This window comes from Cryptococcus neoformans, chromosome 2 (genome assembly GCF_000149385.1).
Source record: "Cryptococcus neoformans var. neoformans B-3501A chromosome 2, whole genome shotgun sequence".
Taxonomy (NCBI): Eukaryota; Fungi; Basidiomycota; class Tremellomycetes; order Tremellales; family Cryptococcaceae; genus Cryptococcus; species Cryptococcus deneoformans.
This window is the reverse complement of record NC_009178.1, coordinates 85,008-104,845: the sequence shown is the minus strand read 5'-3', so window position 1 is coordinate 104,845 and position 19,838 is coordinate 85,008. Positions and strand designations below refer to the sequence as shown.

Below are 19,838 nucleotides of genomic sequence, written 5' to 3'. Positions count from 1 at the left end.
ATAGTTATAGGAGTTCGGAATCGGGCCACGAGTCGATCCATATGGATGTGAATGATTTCTGGAAGTATACAATAGGTCAATCGAAGATACAATGTTATAGTGATGCATGTATGTACTCACACAGAAATTTAGCCGGCATATGTTTGGTCCAAAAAGACATGGGAAATTTCGTCGTCATTTTCCTTAAAGTGGCCCAAATTAAAAGAAGCAGAAGAATGAGCAACAGCAGAAGGTTGGGCCAATCGCAATTGGGTACGAGATGATACAGGTGTCATCAGCGAATGCGTGCCGGATGAAGAAGATGAGACGAAAGATGTGGAGCAATTGACTTTATGATTGACTCCCTTGTCCCGTGGGAAGGTTATAGCAGCCTTTTCATTGGATTAGCCAGTGATGTAGGATGCGAATGAATATACTGAAGAATCAGCAGAAAATAGTCCATCCATTTGGGCGCTGCTGACCGACACAAAGCGTACGTCCAAATCGGCCAGGAGGGTAGTTATACGTAACTGTTGGTACTCGTTTGAGTCCATGGCAAGGTCAGCTACATCTTCGATGGTGTCGGTGGCAGGTGATACGCCATTGCTGGAAATATCAGTAGCTTTCTCGGCCTGCGAAAGGGCTTCCAGCCAATCGTTAAATCCTTGGATTCAAGGTATCAATAAATGGTCCAACCAAGCCGAAGAAGCACTCACGATTGCGTCCGTTTGGTTTAGCCAAACAGCCGCTTTCCTTCCATACAACGCTCTCTGCCTCTGGTGAACTATCAAGAGCCTCAATAGGCAGATCCTTATCATGAGGGCCTGACAGGTTATGAGTCCTTTTGGCGTCGGTGTCTTCACCTCCCTCATCGCGGGCAAATCCCGATCCTGAAAAATGTGCTCCGCTATCTCCACCACGCTCACCATTTCCACCACCCGTATCACCCCTACCATCCCCATCGCCCCCACTTGCTCCTCTGTCACCACCGCTCTCGCCACCCGGATCTCTTCTATTCCCACGCGTCTTTAAATAGGAACCCTTCTTAGAGCTAGCTTTTTTCTTACGGCTTGCACCAGAATTGGCGGCTTTGCTGATAGTGGCGTTATCACGAGCATGGGCAACCAAATCCTGTCTATTCGACAAAGGAGTCAATGTTGCAAAAGCTATACCTGAATGGGAAGCTGACAGGTAGTCAGTGTCCATCTCCTCTGCCTGGCAGCCTAGAGCCTCGCCAACGGTTTGGCGAAGGGTTCTTTCCAAAGTACCTCGAATGAATGATTCCAAAAGACGACACGAGAGGGGGTTGATAGTGTAATCAGGGTTATGTTTGAATAGAGTCGGCGAAACCGACTCTTCATTAGCGAGAGGGGATATAAGATTATGCGGCATTGAGCCGTAACTGTATGAGGAAAAGAAGGAAGGCACATTGAGGGGCGACAAAGAGGTTGGAGGTGACGACACTTCAACAGCAAGAACGTTGTCGTCGAGCACAAAGACCCTACAAAAAGCCGGTCCACAAATGAAAAGACTGCGACGATATCGGTACATCTCCCATCCCGCCAGCGCATACATTGCCGTCTGACTCAGACCCTTCACGAAAGCTTTATCGGCCTCTGATTGGGATTGTGGATGGCCAAAATCATTCAAAGGGAAAGCTTTAGTTTCGATGGAGAGGGGGATAGATGTGGATTTTCTGCCACCAACGTGCCGGCATGTAACTTCAAGCACATAATCCAGGCGTCGAATGCTCCCTTGAGAGGATGGCGTAGACGTAACCTTACTGGATGACTTTACGTCTGTGTTGTCGTTAATGATACTGCTTACTCCCGCTGTAAAAAAAAAGATAGAAGTAACGTACGGTCTGTTCCAGACGACTTGCTGGATGCCACCCAATCCCCATCCTCCTCCTCCTGCTCCTCCGCCGTTTCCAATTTCGGTATCCACCTGTCGACTGCTGCCTTCACTTTTGTTTTCGAATAAGGAGTCCTCATCGTTGCTGACAGAACGCGAGACAGTGGCCGTTCTTGTACAAATCCAACAAAAACATGAAATGTGAGGCTAGGAGGGTGGAGCGGCCGAGTTCTGACACATCTCTCGAGATTGAAGAAGAGTCGAAAATTGTAGCTAAACTCCCCATTGAATTCTTCGTGCCATAACTCTTTCAGAGCAGCAGAGTAGTTCCTCTCCAATTCTTCGTCACTAGGAGGGGGTTCCAGTTCCAAAAGATCCCACATGGGAATGTCGGTAACATCGTCAGGCAGGCTGGGTGGCAATGATGATTTACGCTGTCGGGCGGGCTTGGCTTGACTGTTACTAGTTTGGCTCATACTGATCTAATAAACAGTGAGCAAGAAACGCAGTATGCCGAATACGAAGACTTTTGTTGATTGGTCAAGGTCTGACAAGGCAACGGCAGATGCGTAAATGAAATATCAACTGAATATGTGATGAACGAATGAAGGTTCAATAAAATGCTCTAGTTCCCGCCTGGCTCTCTTTCCGTCGATCGATCTCACAACAACAAACAAGCACGATGAGTATATTTATACTACGCGCGTGGACAGGGACGAACGCGGTGCACCGTGGGAATGTTTTGCGGGGAAAGGTCCGGGGCACGCAGCTGGTTCGGCATGGATGGCGTTGTAGAGAAATACTAGGCTCGACACAAGCCCCTCGACGGACATTGGCTCAGAACTTCGTGCGTCACCAAGCGTCTGCAATCTCATCTCCAAGCGTAAGCTTCAATTCCTACAAAATATGGGAGAAGCTGACGAGTTCGATGACTCAGCGTACGAATCAGCAAGACTATCTCAATCTTCGACCTAGTTTGGACGCTTCTTTCAGTAAAATGCCTCGAAGTAGTAATCGCAGGGCGCCCAGGTGCAAAATAGTCATGCACTTGCGTTCCTAATTGAGGTCTTCACTGGAAGGCTTATTATCCCATTTTAGCCCGTCCAGCAATAACTATCGTAGGACAAACGATGTCATCGAAGCAGCACCTATAGGACCAGAAGCGACCTTGGTGAGTGCCCGGAAGATGGACATGAGCCGTGTAGCTGCAACAATGGGTTAACCTATGGTCATCGTAGCCTCAAATTGCTGCCCCTACCCTTCCATCTGTACCCCTTTCCGATGATTCTGTCTCCGGTGACATCTCGATCCCTCGATCCTCTCCCCCTGCTGGCCAGTCCATGTCTTTATCCGATGATGCCTACCCTCCTTCTCTCTCAGGTCAAAAGACTTCACAAGGCGGTCTCGAAAGAGAGTTTATGGATATCGATGATAGGCAAGGCTATGATGATCTTCCTGCCATCATGATGGATGAGTCTCTTCTTGAAACAGGTTTTGAGGGTGATGGATATGGTGGTATCATCCGTGATCGTCTTGGCCATCAGCTTAGCAAATGGCCTACCAAAGTTCCCGAATCCTTGATCCCTCCTTACTCGTGTCGGCAACCCAGCCCTTATCAAGATGAACCCATCTTCTGCATCGAATCAACTGCAAGGAATATGCCTCTACTTGCCACCGTCCTTGCCGTCTTCTCAATCTTCCTCACGGCTTTTGCAGGGCTGCCTCAGCGATTGGGCGACATGGCGAAGGCTGTCATTCAGGTCATTCTTGAACTGGCTATCGCTGAGGGTCGACAAGCGTTGCGCCGGAGAGTACGCGGCGGGAGCGATTCCTCAGGGACTATCTTCCCGGCATGGCGCAACAGCCAGACCGCCCTAGAGGCGAGGGTATCAGTGACTCCTTCGAGTTCCATCACGAGCTAAGGTTTCGCGGCTATCGTTTTCGACCCCTTGACCCCACCTTCAAGGAGGAGTGGATAGTCGATGGTGCGACGCAGTTACCTCGTCTCAACAGGAAGAATGCGTGTTCCTTTGTAGAGTGCCGCCCTCCCCTACGTCGCTTTGGTGAATTCCATCAGCCGACTATGACAAGCATACTCTGGACCGTCTTCTCCCATATCCAAGGGGCTTCTGATGGAAGGATTTTGTCCCACCACTCTTTGGCGTTTTCAGGTGGTTCAAGCCCTCAATCGCTTACGGATACCGGTATGATGAAGAGTAAGTTCTTCTTTGAATTGGGTATACAGTCATTAACGACCTTGACAGGAAAACACTAGATACCCAGGTGTTTTCTCAACATCAACTCTCCCCTCCTTTCTTCTTCCCGATCCACGCGAAATCGTTACCTTCCATCCACCCAGTCGCACTGGTTAGTGTTCCGCAAAGATCTTCGGCACCATTAGGTACCAAGATCATTGTCACTGTCCCAGTTGCCCGACATACGTGAGCTTACTGGTCAGGATTGTGGATAAACGATTTTGCCTTGGGATTTGCGTGTAAATGGGCAAGGTACTATACTGGTTGACTTGGGCAAGGTCAAGGACTTGCACATCAGACGGACCTGGACAGTGAGTGTCATTCTACTCAGGCTACAATGTCTCACTGTCGCTGACTTCGATTCATAAACAACTCCTACATAATGGATCTCTATCGTGTTTGGAACCTTTACTTCAAACTGCCACTTCCAGTCTCCTATTACATGGCCGCCTCCTCAATACTGGAACCTCCTTCCACTTCTTCTTCCGTAACAAAACCATTACAGTTTCCAAAAACCTCGTTTTCTTGAGTGAAGTCGAAGTCCATCTCCTCCATCTCATGGCAGCTATCAAGAACAGGGGCTGGGGAAGCATCGAGATATTCGGAAAAATTGCTATAACGCACACCTGCAATGACTCGTTGGAGCTTTGATTCATATTGCATGGTGCCCTCCTCACATCGACTTTCCCACAAGCTCCTCAAGGTGTAACTATCTAGTCCGGGCAGAAGCACAAGGCGTTTTTGAAGCCTTGCGTACACCGACGAGTGATGATGGCGGAGAATCTCCAGAAACGGGAGACGACCTTGTGTTGACTGAGATCTGGTGGGGTCGGGTGGAACATCTTCGTAAGTGGGAATGAAGGAGGAGTCCATCTTCTGTGCCGCCTCCCAGTCGATCATGCCTTTTGTATACGCAGCTGTTGGATGGAAGAGACCGTCTGGCGTGTCTTCGAGGCTGCTTGGACCGGACGCGAGGCGGAAACCCATGGAGATCGTACGATGGTATTTGTACGGCAGGTGGAAGACATGAGTTGACCTGCGTTTCGTCTTGTCTTGGGCTTGCAACCAACTTTCTTAGCCAGTCCAAACAGCAAGGCGGATCTAGGGACAACGGCGAGTGGTCAGTTGGTGACTGTGACAGAACAGGGCGGTCAGTTCCTTATTACAGGGGACCACCACCATGGTTCGATCGCCACCCAACCAGGTCTTTCTGCCTTACTTCCATGGTAAACGTCGGAAAAAAGCAGAAACTCGTCATACGTATCATCATCATCCTCATCCTCGTCATCTCCTGCTGAACTAGACCTCCTTTCGGCCACTCTCTTCAGAACATCTTCAATCTCGTTATGTTCGAGGAAGTGGAGATTCCGCAGAACCCCCCTTTCTGAGACTAGTGCCCGTTTTAAAAGGTCTCATTCCTTGCACCCATCCAGGGGTGTGTCCTTCCAGTTGTTTATAAGCAATACACGGAACTACAATACAATCCACAGTAAGAGAAGCACATGTCAATGACAGAGTGTAATGCAAGCACTCATTCTCATGGTTCTCCCTTTTATATTCTCCATTCTTGCCTCTGTCTTTTTCTTCGCCTCTGCCTTTTTCTTCTCCCTCACAACGCTGTTGAGGTAATCGACCACCCGGCCCCTCAATTCGTTATTTGTTGGCTTGCTTTTAATCTGGACGAACTGGTCATCCTGTAAGCATTTTTTGACGGCGGCGCTGACGAGATTCTCGAAGCTACAAAGGATAAAGAAGCTGTTAGCTCCGGCTTGCAATCAGAGTTAAACATCACCTCACAAGGCACAGCGAAGAATGGACTAGTTTGGACGCCAGAATATCCTGCCATCCTTTAGGAAGTACCCATCTGGAGCCTCTTCCTCGTTGTAGTCCAGCCAGTTGTCGCAGCATACAGCGGCTTTGGCCCGTTTCTCGGCATTCTCACGCACCATCTTTCGAACGACGCCATGTATACAGATAAAGTAAGTTTGACGTATCTCATCAAGGTCGGGAGCGAGCTAGCAAGTTCCTTTCACCGCTTGCGGCTGTTACTCGCAGAGAAGAAGCGGCGCGACCGCTCGGATTGCTGAGTGTACTCACAAGTAGGGCTTGGTCCATTTAGGCTCTGGGCTTCTTTCTCTCTCTCTCTCTCTCTCTCTCCAATTCGCTATTCCACATCTTCACCTTCTCCTCCAGCTCCGTCACCTGAGATCTCAAAGCCTCTATTTCGGACGCCATATTGAGAAGGGTTTTATTCTGGGTGATCATGATGTTGAGACTCGTACAAGATGGAGGGCATCCACTCTTCCTTGTTCCTGAGCTCGCTGATATCACAAAAGGCTCGAGGTAAGTGTTCTCCTAGGGCATGTACCGATGCGGAACTATTTTGGAAGTGCTGCTGCTTGAGAGGATTGAGGGATCGGAAATCAGTGAAGCCAGGGAGGTCATTCAGCTCCTTCGCCATCCTCGCGCGGAAGGACCCGGCTTCCTAGGAGACTCGATTGTTTCACGGACGGGCTGGCTCACAGGCTGCACGATCTAGGGAGCGGAAGGAGGGACGTAAGCAGAGCGTGCTGGGGTAGCGGGCAAAGACGACGGCGATACAACCGGAGATCTATTTCCAGCAGCCGCGGTGGCGGTCATCATCCTGCGAGTCGTGTTGGGGTTCTGGGCAGCAAGGGATGGACGTGCAGGAGTGTGTGACACGGAGGACATGGCGTAGGATTGCAATATGCCGTGGCGTTAATGTTGGTGGCGACAAGGTACGTATAGCGGTAAGTGGATTGGGGAATTGAGAACGAGAACCTGTGGCCAGTGGGGTGGGGTTTATATACACCGAAGCTTGTGAGGATGATGCTCATGGGAAACATTCGAGAAAGATCGGAGGATCTATGAAACGCTAGATAATGTTCGAGAAAGTGAATGTATGCAATGATATGGCTGTCGATATATAGGCAATCGAACGAAATGGGGGGTGCCGCGGCACGAGTAGGCTCAGCTTTATGAATTGCGTGAACCTTCCTTGAACCGTGATTCCATCGATCGATGTTGCGTGTCCGGGGCCGCCGGTGCACGCATCGGTCATGTCACCAGCAGCAAGCAACTTGCCTGCACCCCGATGATTGCATGCCATATCCCGAGCCGCATCCACGTCTGTTCACACCGGCTGCTCCCCCATGAAATTGCAAAGTTCCACGCGCAAAATTCCCACAGCAGCAGCAGCAGCAGCAGCTACTAATCCGTTTGTTTTTAAGTACCCATCATGTACGTATACATGTAGGTTCTGTATCTATAATCCGTAGTCAACACTGATGGTTGAGCCTTCTTCTCTACTTTCTAACATTATATTAAAATATTCCTCATTCGTTCTCCTTCGTCGTTTCACACCGTCATCTTCATCCCCTTTTCCCCACCGTTTATCACCCAAATCACCACATGTTGAATGATGTTTCTCTTCTGTCCAAGTTGCGCAAGCAAGGAGATTATGGTACTTACGCTTTAAGGAAAACAGTTTATGATTGTACGTGTAGCTGGGTTGGATCACATCATGGACCATCATGCTGGCTTAATGATTTGAGGTATGTCGATCCTACAGACATAACGACCTGAGCGGGCATGCTTGTGTGGGCTCAGTGCATTGAGGGCCGCTGGCTTGCCATCCGCTCTCATTCTTTCAACATTTTTGGAACTTGAAATGATCCATGTCAGAATATGACGATGTAGTGTACTGTCAGAAATCAAAGATTTGAAGATGGAAACAAAGCACTGATGAAAAAGCGAAAAATAACAAGACAAAATAAACATAAGTAGTAGTAGGAGCGGATGATGGTCGATGGTGGGTACGTAACAAGCTCGCACTATTATCGTCTGAATGCCGGGGGGAAGAACGAAGGGAAGTGGAGGCGGACATGTCCGACCGCCGGTTATTATCGAGCTCGCTGCTCAAGGAGATAATTTTGCGCGTTGTTGCTTCAATTTTCATAGGCATCCAACCAAAACAATACGTTCAAATCACTCAGTCCGGCCCTATACCCCTACAAAGGCCCAGGACCAAGAGAACACCTCATCTAGTCGTATTAGCCATTGGTCGTCTTCTTTCCGCTGTCAATAAAATCTGACACATTCAGAAACATCATCAACACCTTGCCACCATGGTTGCTTTTCCCAAGGTGTACACCGTCAACGGTCCATCATCGACTTCCGCCGCTTCTCTTCCCTCATGGCTTGCTGTCAAGACGAAACCTACAGGTCCAGGCAAGCACAAGAAACGAACGAAAACCCAGCATCAGATCGGTGACCTCGAGCTCATTCAAGACTTCACTTTTCCCGGGTCTTCAATCAAAATCAAGACCACCGAAGATGGGCAGCATGCAATTGCTACAGGAACATATAAGCCTATGATGAAAGTTTGGGACCTGGAGGCGCTGACTGTCAAGTTTGAGAGAGTTACAGACGCCGAAAACGTCGACTTCGTGGTAAGTACATGATTTGTGAAGGATGTCGCAACTTATTCAAGTGCATGCTGATTTACGAAATCAGATATTATCGTCAGACTGGACCAAGACTCTCCACCTTCAACGAGATCGTTCTCTACAGCTTCATACTCAGATGGGTCTTCACCACACCATCCGTCTTCCCATCTACGGTCGTTCTTTAGCCTACCACTCTCCTTCTGCCGACGCCCTTGTAGGCTGCACCGGCAACGAAGTCTTCCGATTCAACCTCGAAGAAGGTCGATATATGACGCCCTTGCGCATAGCTCAAGGGTGGGGTGATGGAAACGAAGATGATGTGGAGGGTGTCAATGTTGTGGATGTTAACCCTAGACATGGGCTTTGGAGTTTTGGTTTGGACGGCGGCGGTGGTGTGGTTGAGTTCTGGGACCCTCGATCAAGGTCAGCCTTGACTCGTCTGGTCCTTCCCTCTTCAAATTTGCTTCCTGCACAATCATTTGACCAGGACTCGGTACTTGCTCCTGCCCCGAAACTTTCTATCACTGCGCTCTCTTCTCACCCCACTGATGGTCTGTCTTTGGCTGTTGGTACATCAACAGGCCACACGTTGTTGTACGACTTGCGAAGCCCTACCCCATTCGCTTTCAAGGATCAGGGTTACAGTGAACCTATTAGGAAGGTAGACTGGTTACGAGGTGGCGGTGCCCATGAAGATGGGGGCCGAGTCGTCAGTGCTGATAGCAAGGTGATCAAAATCTGGGATAAGAATCAGGTATGTCGTTTGTCAGCATATTTTTCGTGACTCCTGCTGACTCGGAGACTAGCCATCCGAAAATCAGCTTTCCCTCCACCCTCCCAACTCCCTTGTTGACCTCCACCCTGTGCCACAATCAGGTCTCATGCTCGTCGCCTGTGACGCTCCCCAATTATCATCTTATTACATCCCCGACATCGGTCCTGCTCCCAAATGGGCTAGCTTCCTTGATTCTGTCACTGAAGAACTTGCCGACGACTACACCGGCGGCGCTGGCAAGAGTGCTTATGCCGATTACAAGTTTGTCGATAAGGCGGAATTGGAAACGTGCGTACAATTCATTCTATCAATCTTTTACATAACTGACAGTTTTATGATAGTCTTGGTCTTACCCACCTTATCGGTACCCCTGCGCTCAAACCCTACATGCACGGTTATTTCCTCTCCCTCAAACTCTACACCACCGCACGTCTTATCGCCAACCCTCAATCATATTCCGAGTATCGCGACCGTATCGTCAACGAGAAACTCAAGGCCAAATCCGAATCTCGTATCCGAGCTCGAAAGGACCAACCCAAGGTCAACAAGGCTTTGGCGGAGAGGGTACGTAGGGCGGAGGAGAGGGAGAAGGCTTTGGAGAGGAAGAAGAAGGAAAAGAAGGGATTGGCTGTGGCAGGAGGTGAGGAGATGGAGGACGGTGAGGAAGAAGAGGGTGCCCCTGGATTACTGCAAGATCCCAGATTTAAGGAGTTGTGGGAGAACCCCGAATATGAAGTCGATGAGGAAAGTAGAGAGTTTGCGTTGCTCAACCCGGCTACCGCTAACAACAATGTGAGTCCATTCTTGATAATCAGAGTAAGCCACGGTGAGCTGATCCCTTCCCCCCATAGGCCAAACGGAAAACTGCTGTTGAGGAAGAGGAAGATGAAAGTGACAGGATGTCTTCGGACCTTGAAGAAGAAGAAGAGAATGAAGAAGAGTCGCAGTCCGAGCAAGACGAAGGAAGCGAGAGTGGCGAAAGTGACGATGGCAGTAGGTTATGTCTCACGTATAGTATCCTCCTACTTGGTTGCTGACAGTATAACCGCTTTCCAGATCTGTTACAGTACGACCCCCGACAACTCGCTCCCTCTCAACGCCGTCCCATGCCCCGTGGCAAGCCCGCCCTCGTCGTTGGTGGCTCCCAGTCCACTTCTCTCCCTACATTTGGCCAGCGCCTCCACTCTCAATCCAAATCTGCCGCCTCCAAAATCTCAGCCGAGCAAGATCCCAGTATCCTCGCTACGCGCCGTGCCGCCGATGGCGGTATGGAGATGTCTTTCATCCCTTCGTCTAAATCCCGGTCTGGAAGAGGCGCGGGGAGTGATGGTGGGGATGACCAGGATGAGTACTCTGGTGGGACGAGAAGGAGGGATAGGGTGGAGAGGTTTGGTGCGGGGCTGGAGAAGGGTCAAGTGGAAGATGATGAACTCGAAGGACGAGGAGGAAGGTTGCAGAGGCGAAGACCGGAAAGGAGTGCTTCCAAGAATGCTTTCAGGAGAAAGTAAGAGATTGTGGGCAAGCGGGGGTTTTTTTAATCATCATTTTATCTGTGTGTAGAGCGCTAGAGCAGTATTTGTGATGCATATAAAGTATTCAATAATACAACGTACGACAAGACGGTCGGATCATTCTGAGTTATGCGAACATATGCCCTCCGTACTATATACAGCATTCACTTGGCTTCACCATTCTTCCCATGAACATCAGAATGTCCCAAACCCATATCAGGCTGCACCAAATTCCTTATCCTCTGTTTCAAAACCTTCAACTCTGGGAAACCTCCTTCCGTCTATACAATCAATTGTGCCATCAGCTTCGCGACTATTTTGCCCATCGACGGATGACGAATGCCGAATGGACAGTTCGGTCAAACTCGTGAAAACGTCCAAACGTACCTTTCGATCCCAAGCCAATTCATCTCCCTTTCCCTTCCCAACATCAACCCAAACTCTAAACCTGCCCCCTGTTTCAGGAGCATTAAGCGGCATTAGGGTTATACTCCTCAGGATAGGGTTGGGGAAAGTGAGGAATAGCTCGGTTTGGATCCATGTTGCGCGTGGAGCCCTAAGACCGTGAGGATAAGTGGGTTCGGGGTGGGCGTGAAAGGAAATGAGGGTTTGTACGTGAGTTGTGAAGGAGAAGTCATAATTTAGCTCAAAAGGCAGGCGCGCGAGAGAGAGAGAGAGAGAGAGGATTCAAAAAGACTCACCACCTGCATCGATCACAAAACTCGATAATCACACTAGGCTTCACCTCTCTTAAATCTGGGGCTTTGAATTCTTGTCCAGCCAGCGTTGTCGCCGTTGCTGAAGCCGATGCCGATGGTGTAGAAGTTCCGGTCCCTTCTTCGTCCTTGTTCTCAATGCCCTCGACCTTCGCTTCCCCAGCTCCGATTTCCAAGCGGGGCTGCACCTCAGTCTGATCCTGAGCCTGAGTTTGAGGAGATACATAGGAAGGAGTTGAAACAGAGACGACGTCTGCACCAGGGAGACTGCACTCGGGCGCGATCACACCTCGGGACATGGCCATACTAGAAGCAGGCTGCGTGGGGCATTGATCGCAGTCTTTACAGTTCTCAGGCATGTTCGTTTTGCCTTTTCCGCTGCTTTTGAATGGGACTGAAAGGATCAGAGTTTTGGAGAGTGATTACGATAGGTGTATGAGTGGGCAATTTCAAAAGACAGGAAGTGAGGAGGAAAAAAGAAACGTGGGATTAGCAAAAGTCAGGAATTGTTGATCTTTCGTGTGGAGAATTCGGAAAGTGGAGGCGGAGTGATGATGACGAATGATGCATGATCTTATTAGGCTTACGTTTATTATTACGATGCTCTTCAATCTTTATTACTTCTAATAAGATACATGGCCCATACGGCAATGCAATCAATCGAGCTTCCCAAGTTAGATTATCGTATGCAATGGGCCCACGACTAAGGGAAAAAATGTGAAAGATAAGCGCAACGAGGGTGGTTAAAAAGTAAAAAATTCACCACAAGCTAACCGTCAACAAAAAGTAATTCTCCATCAGGGAGTTGAACCCTGGTCTACCGCGAACAGAACCGGATAATTCCAATTACTGAGAAGCGGTTATACTAACCGTTATACTAATGAAGATTCCATTTTGAATAATTGAATTCCAGAACTACATCAAGCAACGTGAACGGTTGAACTGAGTAAAAATCGTTTTGCCTATCCATCCTTCGCCCTGCGTCTCCCAGATTCCATCTCGAGACTTTAGACTTGCAGTGTTTGAAATGGAAGGTTTGCCAAAAGGATAGGATTGCTTAATCAATACAAGCAACTATTTGCAATAGAGACAGAAGAAAACCGATGTTCCAGATTCCTCCAGGTGAATAAATGCATATCATGCTAGTTAAGACCAAAAAAAATGCAATTGCCATTACTGCCGGTCATCTTCTTCGACCCCCTTCAGTCCGGCTTTCTCTGCTACCAAGACTCCTTAATAAGGACGAGCGGCAGCCTGGCAGGCCTCTATTATGGGTAATAACTAGTCAGTAATACTGCACACACGTTTCGATTGTTTGTGTGTTAAGGGGGATGGATGGGGATGGGAATGAAAACGTACTGAGGGCTTCGAGGTAATAGCCACAAGATTGCATGTCACCATTGGTAGCCTCGAGGCACTTGGTGAAGTCTAGAATCAACACATGAGCAATCGCAAATACTGCAGAAAAGACAGGAAGCCTTAACAAAAAAAAAGAAAACAAGACATACCCTTGGCCTGGATATCACAGCTGGCGCCAAATTGCTGCTGGTTCACAGGAGCCTGCTCGGCAGCAGGCGCAGGCGCAGCCTGGTGTCCACTTCCACCGAAGATCATGTTGGAGATACCGTGTCCGACGACGGAACCGGCGACAGCGCCACCCATGGTAGACGCCGCTTGGGCGAGAAGACCGGGCTGACGTTGTTGCTGGACGTGAGCGGTTTGAGGTGGGGCAGGAGCATGTTGAGCAGGGTAAGCGGCGGTGTGGGCGCCTCGGGTCTGGGAGGCAGAGGAGTGGGAGGGAGCTGAGGGACGGGCAGAAGATCGAGACTGAGGGTGGCGTCAGTTTCTGTGGGGAGTTCTTTTCGCTGCACGGGAGTGTGAGTATGCTTACGGATCGGGGCATGCTGGCTGAGTGTGTTGTTGGGGTGTGGTGTTGGAGGTTATGTAATAGCTCTAGGCAAAGGAGAAGAGTAATCGAAAGATGGTAAGGACGGTTGAAAAGACGATGCTTCGATTGGTAGAAGGCACCGGAAGCAACGGACGCAAGCGTGGCGGCAGGCGGGCGCAACTCTCCTCGTCGGCGACGGGCGGTCTTCTTCGGATCTCTCCACCTTTTTTTCCTCCACCATTCGGCCGCCGGCCATAACAAGACATACAGCAAGCATATAACTCGACCCAGACGACCAGTAAACCTGCTAGACCCATGGCCCACCCCTTCACCCTCCTCGTCACAGTCGGATCTACCCTTTTCCCGTCCCTCACCTCCCACGTCCTCTTACCGACGTTCCTCTCCCTTCTTCAATCTCTCGGCGTTCAGCGACTTGTCGTTCAGTACGGACGGGCAGAGCTCAAGCTGCAGGATGATGTCAAACAAACGCTCAACATAGATTCACAAGGCGATGGGATAGGGGTATGGAGCGATAATGATGGTGACAGGGTTAGGGACGAGAAGCAAAACGGGATGGTAGTGGAAGTGATGAGGTTTACGAACGACTTTGAGGGGTTAGTGGGAAAGTCCGATGCGGTGATCAGTCATGCAGGTATGCATCTTTCTCCAGAATTGAATTAAGATGTGAATTTAACTAAAGGTGAATTTCCAAGGTTCTGGATCTATCCTTACCGTGCTTCGTCGAGCACCCCCGATACCTCTACTTGTCGTGCCCAATCGAAGTCTTATGGATGATCACCAGTCAGAGCTGGCTGATGCGCTTTACAAAGATGGTTACGTCATGGTTGCTTCCGTAGAGTAAGTTATACACCTGCTGAATCTTTGCAGTGTAGAGCTGAATGAGGCATCGTGGTAGGGACCTTGAAGAGAAAGTGCAGCCGTTCTTGAAGATATGGCCCAGTCAAGCGAAGTTGTTTCCAGAGACGCGGAAGGAGGTTTTCAGAGAGGTCGTTGACGACCTTATGGGCTATGATTAGTTTTGGGCCTTTATGTATATCTGTATGTCATAAATGTTCAGCTGCCTTTGGTCCGTTGGTTGGTTTAAAGGCGTGCATTATTACAGCTGTGGCTGTGAAGGGGCAATCGCTTTATTACCAACCCAATGTCTGGTTGGTTCATTATGGAATATCATGGAGTAACAGAGGCGTCACGAATCTCTTAACCATGCAACCTATCCATCTTTTCTTCTTGTCTACATCTTTCCTAAGACACCCGTTTACTGCTTGGAAACGGCAATGAACTCAATCTCAACAAGGACATCCTTGGGCAACCTGGCAACCTCAACACAACTCCTAGCGGGCTTGGTCTCACCAAAGAACTCGGCGTAAATCTTGTTGAACGCGACGAAATCGTTCATGTCCTTGAGGAAACAGGTGGTCTTGAGGACCTGGGCGGGGGTGATGCCAGAGGCGGTGAGGAGACCAGAGATGTTCTTGAAAACTTGGGTCTGGGTAGCGTGCGCAAGGAATGCGAATAAGTTACGGTTGGATGATATGAGTGTCGTAGACTTACAGCCTGAGCCTCGATACCACCGGGGACAACCTCCATAGACTGGGGGTCAAGGGGGATCGCACCAGAAGAGTAGATGAGCTAATTGCAACGCAGTCCTTATCAGCCCCTTCCCGAGGTCCCGCTGGAGCCGCTATGCCATATGTATCGACTTACACCGTTGTAAGTGACGGCCTGGACGTAAGGACCGATGGCAGCTGGGGCCTCTATAACTTCCCGTCAGCTCATTTACATAAACAGGACCTGGACGCCTAAATAATCGCCCAACCGCGAGCAAGCAAGCAGGGACACAGGACACTCACTGTCAGTAGCGATAACCTGGTAAGGAGCAGACATCCTGGAAGTAGCAGTAAGAGTACGGGCGAAGGGAGTTTTAAGAAGAGTTGGAGCAAGTCTGAGAGTTCGGGCGAACATATAATGGGAAAAAGAGGTTGGGCAAAGGCGAAGAAGAATGTCCTCGCTCGCTCGCTTGCTGGGGAATCGAACGGAAGGGAGATTGACTCGGCCAACAGGATGATATTTAGCCGAATCTTACGTAACATGATTGGCTGGGCCAATGGGCGGTCCCTTCCGCCTCCACTTTTGGAGTCCAGCAGGATTCGAAATGACTTTCAGACGTCATTGATCGAAGGGTATGTGTGCGTTATCTCCTCGTGCCAGCGACCAGTTCTCCACTCTTCTTGACTACTCTACCCATTACACGAACAGCTGGAACACCCATAAACACAATGAATATGGCTTCACTGGAGACTTGCAAGTGGGTACCGTTTATGCACGGCTGGGAGGGTAGAAGGCTCACCCTTCTGTTGACCCCCCATGTGCAGAGCTCTGATCTTCGATTGCTACGGCGTACGCATTTCCCTTTCCATCTTTTCCCTTCAAATACAAGCTGACAAGGCCACTTTCAGACTCTTATCGTTAGTCTCTTTATCCAATCAAAAACTCACCACCAACTCACTCTTTTGGTCGGTAATGCTAATCCTCTCATTCATGACTATCATACGCAGGACTGGGAAGTAGGCATGTACCAAAACCTCGACGCCCTCTGGTCCCAGAAGACCTGTCCGGAACCTGATAGGTTGTTCAAAGCCCTAGGAGTGTTGGAGACGAGGATACAGGGGAAGGATGAGGAGATGATTTATCCTGATGTGTGCGTCCTGATTCGTTCTTGCTCGAAATGATCGCGTGCCCGACTTGCTTGATCGACTTTGTAAAAGATGAGAGCCACTGACTGGAAATGCTAGGCTGGAGCTTGTGTATAAAGAACTTACTGGACAGTTTCGTCTATGGCATGACCCCGGTTCGTCGTCTTCCTCTTTTCTTTTTCTGTCCTCCGGGGTCCTAACCCCCTTCCCACCATGCATTGGCACGTACGAATGGCTGACATCACCATACACATGCGCTTTTATCGAACCTTCGTAGAAGCTGGAAAAGCATTCGGAGACTCTGTAGGCTCATGGCCAGCATTCCCCGACTCTGCGGCTGCTCTCGGTAAACTGAGAGAACTGGGGTTAAAGTTGTTTGTCCTGAGTAATGTGGATAATGAGAGTTTTGCAGTGTGAGTCTTTTACGTCTTGTGTCTTGAGTCTAATTGTCCCTTACCCCCTAATTTCCGTCCTTCTTTTTCATTGCTGACGTGGGGAATTGTGGATGGGTATTGTAGGACGAGAAAGAAGCTCGAGACGGAAACGAAGTTTGATGGAGTCTACACTGCTGAAGATAGTAAGTCATCTCGTCCATTTTCTTATCAGCCCCCCCACCCTCGGCCTATCTCAACATGCACTCATACTCTACGTACATAGTCGGCTCGTACAAACCTGACCTCCGAAATTTCCGTTACGCCCTCGACCGTCTTGACGAAAATTTCGATATCTCCCCGGACCAAGTGATTGTAGTGGCAAATTCAAAATTCCATGATATCAGTCCGTACGTTGACCCTTTTTTTATTTTTTTTTATTTTTCTTCTTACCTTATTACAATTTTCACGTCCATGGGCCGCCTTGCGAAATCCAAGCTGATACCTCACTTCTTCTCCCTCTTGTTCGTTCGCGGCTTCGGCGAACATAAACAGAGCACACCGAATGGGTCTCAAAGCAGCATGGATAAACCGCCCAGAAGCGATCATGGGTGTTCAAGGGTTTGAGGATATCAAGCCCGATTGGACGTTTGGGAGTATGAAAGTGTTTGCTGATGCGCTTAAAAGTGCGAAAGAGGAATTTTAAGTTCGTATCCATTGTCTTTTACAACTGAGTGTTTTAATGCCATGTACTTGTTTTCCGGACGTGTGATGAATGTGCGAATTTTTAGGTTAAACAAAACCTGATCCTTCAACGACGAACCGGCAGCGAGTGTGAATTGGAGGGTAGGGCCACTCATGGTCTTTCGAGGGGGCGCGGAAATCAACCTTCTCAGCGCCTGCTCCATTGACCATGTCCACTTTTTCCCAGTCATTTTCATTTTCTCTTGTTCCATCAGCACCAAAGGGTCACACCACATGAATCATGTAGAAATCTCCTGCATCCCAAGCAAAGCTCCATACACAACTCCTTTACCCTACATACAACCTAGTAGCGTAGAGAAAAAGTGGCGCTTGACCAAGTGTTGTTTTTGGAACATTTACTCAGACTCCTCCTTAACCTCGGCAGAGGCGGCGGCGGCCTTCTTGCCTCGGGGGGCCCTGGGGGGGAGAGACTTGGGGGGGTTGGCGGTTCGTCGCTCGGCACGGAGGAGGGCGGAGGTACGGGCAACGGCAACCTATGGAAAGAAATAGGCGGGTCGTCAGTGCCATTCTTTCATTTCTTTCTTTCCTTCTTCCTCTTCTGCTCCTCGCTTTGCCTTCTCAAATTCCTTGCTCAATCGCCCCATTACCTTCTCCTAAGGTAATCGGTCAAGGACCGGGAAGGAAACAAAGGAAGTTTAGATGTATGGATTTGCCCTGCCAGCACAGAGATCCCCCGACGTGGGAGATGTAGTCGGGACAAGGAAAAAGGCAGGGACATCCCCTGGCGGGGCAATATTGCAAGCCTAATACGCTCGGCCCTTCATGGTCCCCTGAAGAGGAGACGGTTCCGGGGAGTTCTAGTGCAGCTGCGGTTGGTTGTGTATGATATGGGAGAAGAATAGAGGATGGACAGAGTGAGGGCATTGGAAGGGCGAGTGTGCGAGGCGGAGAGAAGCAAGCAAAGGAACAGACAGATGTGAAGGGAGAGAAAGACTTACAGCTCGGAGGTCGGCTCGGTAACCCTTACCGGCAGTCTCGGCAGCGGCAATCTTGTTGGCTCGTCGAGGGCCGGTAGATCGCTTGAGGGTAACGTGAGATCGGGCAGAGGCAACCTATTATCACCACAATATCCATCATATCAGCCCTCCGTTCCTTGAATTCTCTCGAATGGCACATTAGCTGCCCAAAATTGACGGACCTGGTTGGGCTTGGCGTCGGCCTTGATCTTGGTGATGGTGATACCACCGGCAGCAGAGGGGTGGATGCTGACGACCTTGGAGTTGGCGAGGCCAGAGTACTTGTGGGCAGACTTGTTGAGGAGGTTTCCCTACACGATCACTTGGTCAGAAACGTCCAGCGAGTGGGCTTCTTCGTCTTCCACACGTCCGGGCGGTCTCCTGTCCATGCTCTCAATCCGTTCTCCCTTTCCTCATCAGTCATACCGCCTCATACAATCTCTTCCAAATTCCTTCCGTCGAAACCTCCCCACGCCCTACACTGCCCGACCCAAACTTCCTTACTCACCTTCTCCCTGGAGAAGACGGGACCGTGTCCACCCTTAACCTGGAAAGAGTTCCAGTTTCGGACGAGGAGCCAAGTAAGGTCGGAAGACATTTCTGCTGATTTTTTGAGGATGCTTGGTGGTATGCTCAGAAGGAACTTGTATGTATCTTGCGCTCGCTCGTTTTTGGGCGAAACCGCGTCCACGCCCGGGGCAGCGTTTGGTGGAGAGAAGCGAGGTACGACACCGTGGGACGAAACAGGAGTGTGGCGAGCAGACACACTTTCGGCGTTAAGCCCGCCAGAGTATAAAGCCGATAGTTACGTCGGGTTCGCGTCCCTTGTTTGGTTTCGTCCCCTTATATTTGACTACTTCATACAAATCATATACGCAATAATCTATAGACATACTATGCACTACAACTTCACATAACCTATGCGGCCCCCGTTTGCGCTGAATCTGCCACCTATCTCGCCCAATGCTTCGTCATATGGAGCAGTCTCCTTTTATTCATCTACAAGTCTCAGACTCTCCTGCGGATGTAAAGGATAGCTTTACACCCACGTGATTCTGAGAAAGCTGTGAGTGCTTTTAAGGGTAAAGGTTTTAGTTAATCCTTTCATAAACTGGGTCACCCTTGATGTCATTTCCCGAGAGAAGAATGGGAATGTGAGGAACACATCATGCTGGTCTCAGGTCTCAAAATGGACGGTACCTTGACGACCATTTTAAGTTAAAGGTGAAGTATGACCAGTCCGAGTTGATAGCGCGTAAATTTGGACGTAAGCAAAGGCAACAAAATCCATTCGAACTTGCTCGTATTGGTGACATGGCCTCAATTGAGCACAGACAAAATCCCAAAGCGAAAATATCTGCTCGAACAGTGGTGACTGTGTGGGCTCTATTACCTGCATTGCCTTGGAACAAAAAATTGAAGGAACTCTTCGAAGTGGCCTCGAGAATCATTCCACCATTTCTATTGACCACACTTTTGTGCTAAATATCTATCAAAGTCAAGTATATTGCTTGAAAACCCTGACATGCCAGAGTCATCGACTTTACGAGTGATTATCACCTGCTCATTTCCTGCCAGGTCTCTC

At 49.4% G+C, this 19,838-nt stretch overlaps 9 protein-coding genes and 1 non-coding gene across 10 annotated transcripts; 4 read left to right on the top strand and 6 right to left on the bottom strand.

Annotated features, from left to right (window-relative positions):
* Positions 1–383: 383 nt before the first annotated feature.
* CNBB0350 (hypothetical protein) lies at positions 384–2,309 on the bottom strand (the record flags this gene model as incomplete). The annotated part of the gene is made up of 3 exons (XM_772368.1): positions 384–611; positions 676–1,778; positions 1,841–2,309. 3 exons carry the CDS (start codon positions 2,307–2,309, stop codon positions 384–386), a joined length of 1,800 nt encoding a protein of 599 aa, XP_777461.1.
* A 430-nt stretch (positions 2,310–2,739) lies between these two features.
* On the top strand, positions 2,740–4,403 carry CNBB0340 (hypothetical protein; the record flags this gene model as incomplete). Its single annotated transcript, XM_772367.1, has 6 exons — positions 2,740–2,771; positions 2,956–3,004; positions 3,072–3,644; positions 3,698–4,049; positions 4,109–4,274; positions 4,367–4,403. The coding sequence occupies 6 exons, from the start codon at positions 2,740–2,742 to the stop codon at positions 4,401–4,403; spliced, it is 1,209 nt and encodes a 402-aa protein (XP_777460.1).
* Positions 4,404–8,236: 3,833 nt separating this feature from the next.
* CNBB0330 (hypothetical protein) lies at positions 8,237–10,840 on the top strand (the record flags this gene model as incomplete). The annotated part of the gene is made up of 6 exons (XM_772366.1): positions 8,237–8,560; positions 8,625–9,311; positions 9,364–9,620; positions 9,674–10,124; positions 10,184–10,325; positions 10,389–10,840. The coding sequence occupies 6 exons, from the start codon at positions 8,237–8,239 to the stop codon at positions 10,838–10,840; spliced, it is 2,313 nt and encodes a 770-aa protein (XP_777459.1).
* A 167-nt stretch (positions 10,841–11,007) lies between these two features.
* CNBB0320 (hypothetical protein) lies at positions 11,008–11,918 on the bottom strand (the record flags this gene model as incomplete). The annotated part of the gene is made up of 3 exons (XM_772365.1): positions 11,008–11,124; positions 11,231–11,399; positions 11,545–11,918. The coding sequence occupies 3 exons, from the start codon at positions 11,916–11,918 to the stop codon at positions 11,008–11,010; spliced, it is 660 nt and encodes a 219-aa protein (XP_777458.1).
* Positions 11,919–12,349: 431 nt separating this feature from the next.
* CNBBt010 lies at positions 12,350–12,446 on the bottom strand. The gene is made up of 2 exons: positions 12,409–12,446; positions 12,350–12,385 (listed from the first exon to the last, which is right to left on the bottom strand). It is a non-coding gene; the product is annotated as a tRNA-Glu (tRNA).
* A 346-nt stretch (positions 12,447–12,792) lies between these two features.
* On the bottom strand, positions 12,793–13,462 carry CNBB0310 (hypothetical protein; the record flags this gene model as incomplete). Its single annotated transcript, XM_772364.1, has 4 exons — positions 12,793–12,824; positions 12,919–12,987; positions 13,068–13,386; positions 13,451–13,462. The coding sequence occupies 4 exons, from the start codon at positions 13,460–13,462 to the stop codon at positions 12,793–12,795; spliced, it is 432 nt and encodes a 143-aa protein (XP_777457.1).
* Positions 13,463–13,762: 300 nt separating this feature from the next.
* Positions 13,763–14,484, top strand: CNBB0300 (hypothetical protein; the record flags this gene model as incomplete). Its single annotated transcript, XM_772363.1, has 3 exons — positions 13,763–14,099; positions 14,161–14,305; positions 14,364–14,484. The coding sequence occupies 3 exons, from the start codon at positions 13,763–13,765 to the stop codon at positions 14,482–14,484; spliced, it is 603 nt and encodes a 200-aa protein (XP_777456.1).
* A 239-nt stretch (positions 14,485–14,723) lies between these two features.
* Positions 14,724–15,430, bottom strand: CNBB0290 (hypothetical protein; the record flags this gene model as incomplete). The annotated part of the gene is made up of 4 exons (XM_772362.1): positions 14,724–14,954; positions 15,020–15,097; positions 15,173–15,222; positions 15,319–15,430. The coding sequence occupies 4 exons, from the start codon at positions 15,428–15,430 to the stop codon at positions 14,724–14,726; spliced, it is 471 nt and encodes a 156-aa protein (XP_777455.1).
* Positions 15,431–15,832: 402 nt separating this feature from the next.
* CNBB0280 (hypothetical protein) lies at positions 15,833–17,238 on the top strand (the record flags this gene model as incomplete). Its single annotated transcript, XM_772361.1, has 7 exons — positions 15,833–15,865; positions 15,925–16,166; positions 16,261–16,316; positions 16,439–16,574; positions 16,680–16,738; positions 16,819–16,942; positions 17,088–17,238. 7 exons carry the CDS (start codon positions 15,833–15,835, stop codon positions 17,236–17,238), a joined length of 801 nt encoding a protein of 266 aa, XP_777454.1.
* A 394-nt stretch (positions 17,239–17,632) lies between these two features.
* CNBB0270 (hypothetical protein) lies at positions 17,633–18,851 on the bottom strand (the record flags this gene model as incomplete). Its single annotated transcript, XM_772360.1, has 4 exons — positions 17,633–17,770; positions 18,236–18,349; positions 18,436–18,564; positions 18,762–18,851. 4 exons carry the CDS (start codon positions 18,849–18,851, stop codon positions 17,633–17,635), a joined length of 471 nt encoding a protein of 156 aa, XP_777453.1.
* Between the last annotated feature and the right edge of the window lie 987 nt (positions 18,852–19,838).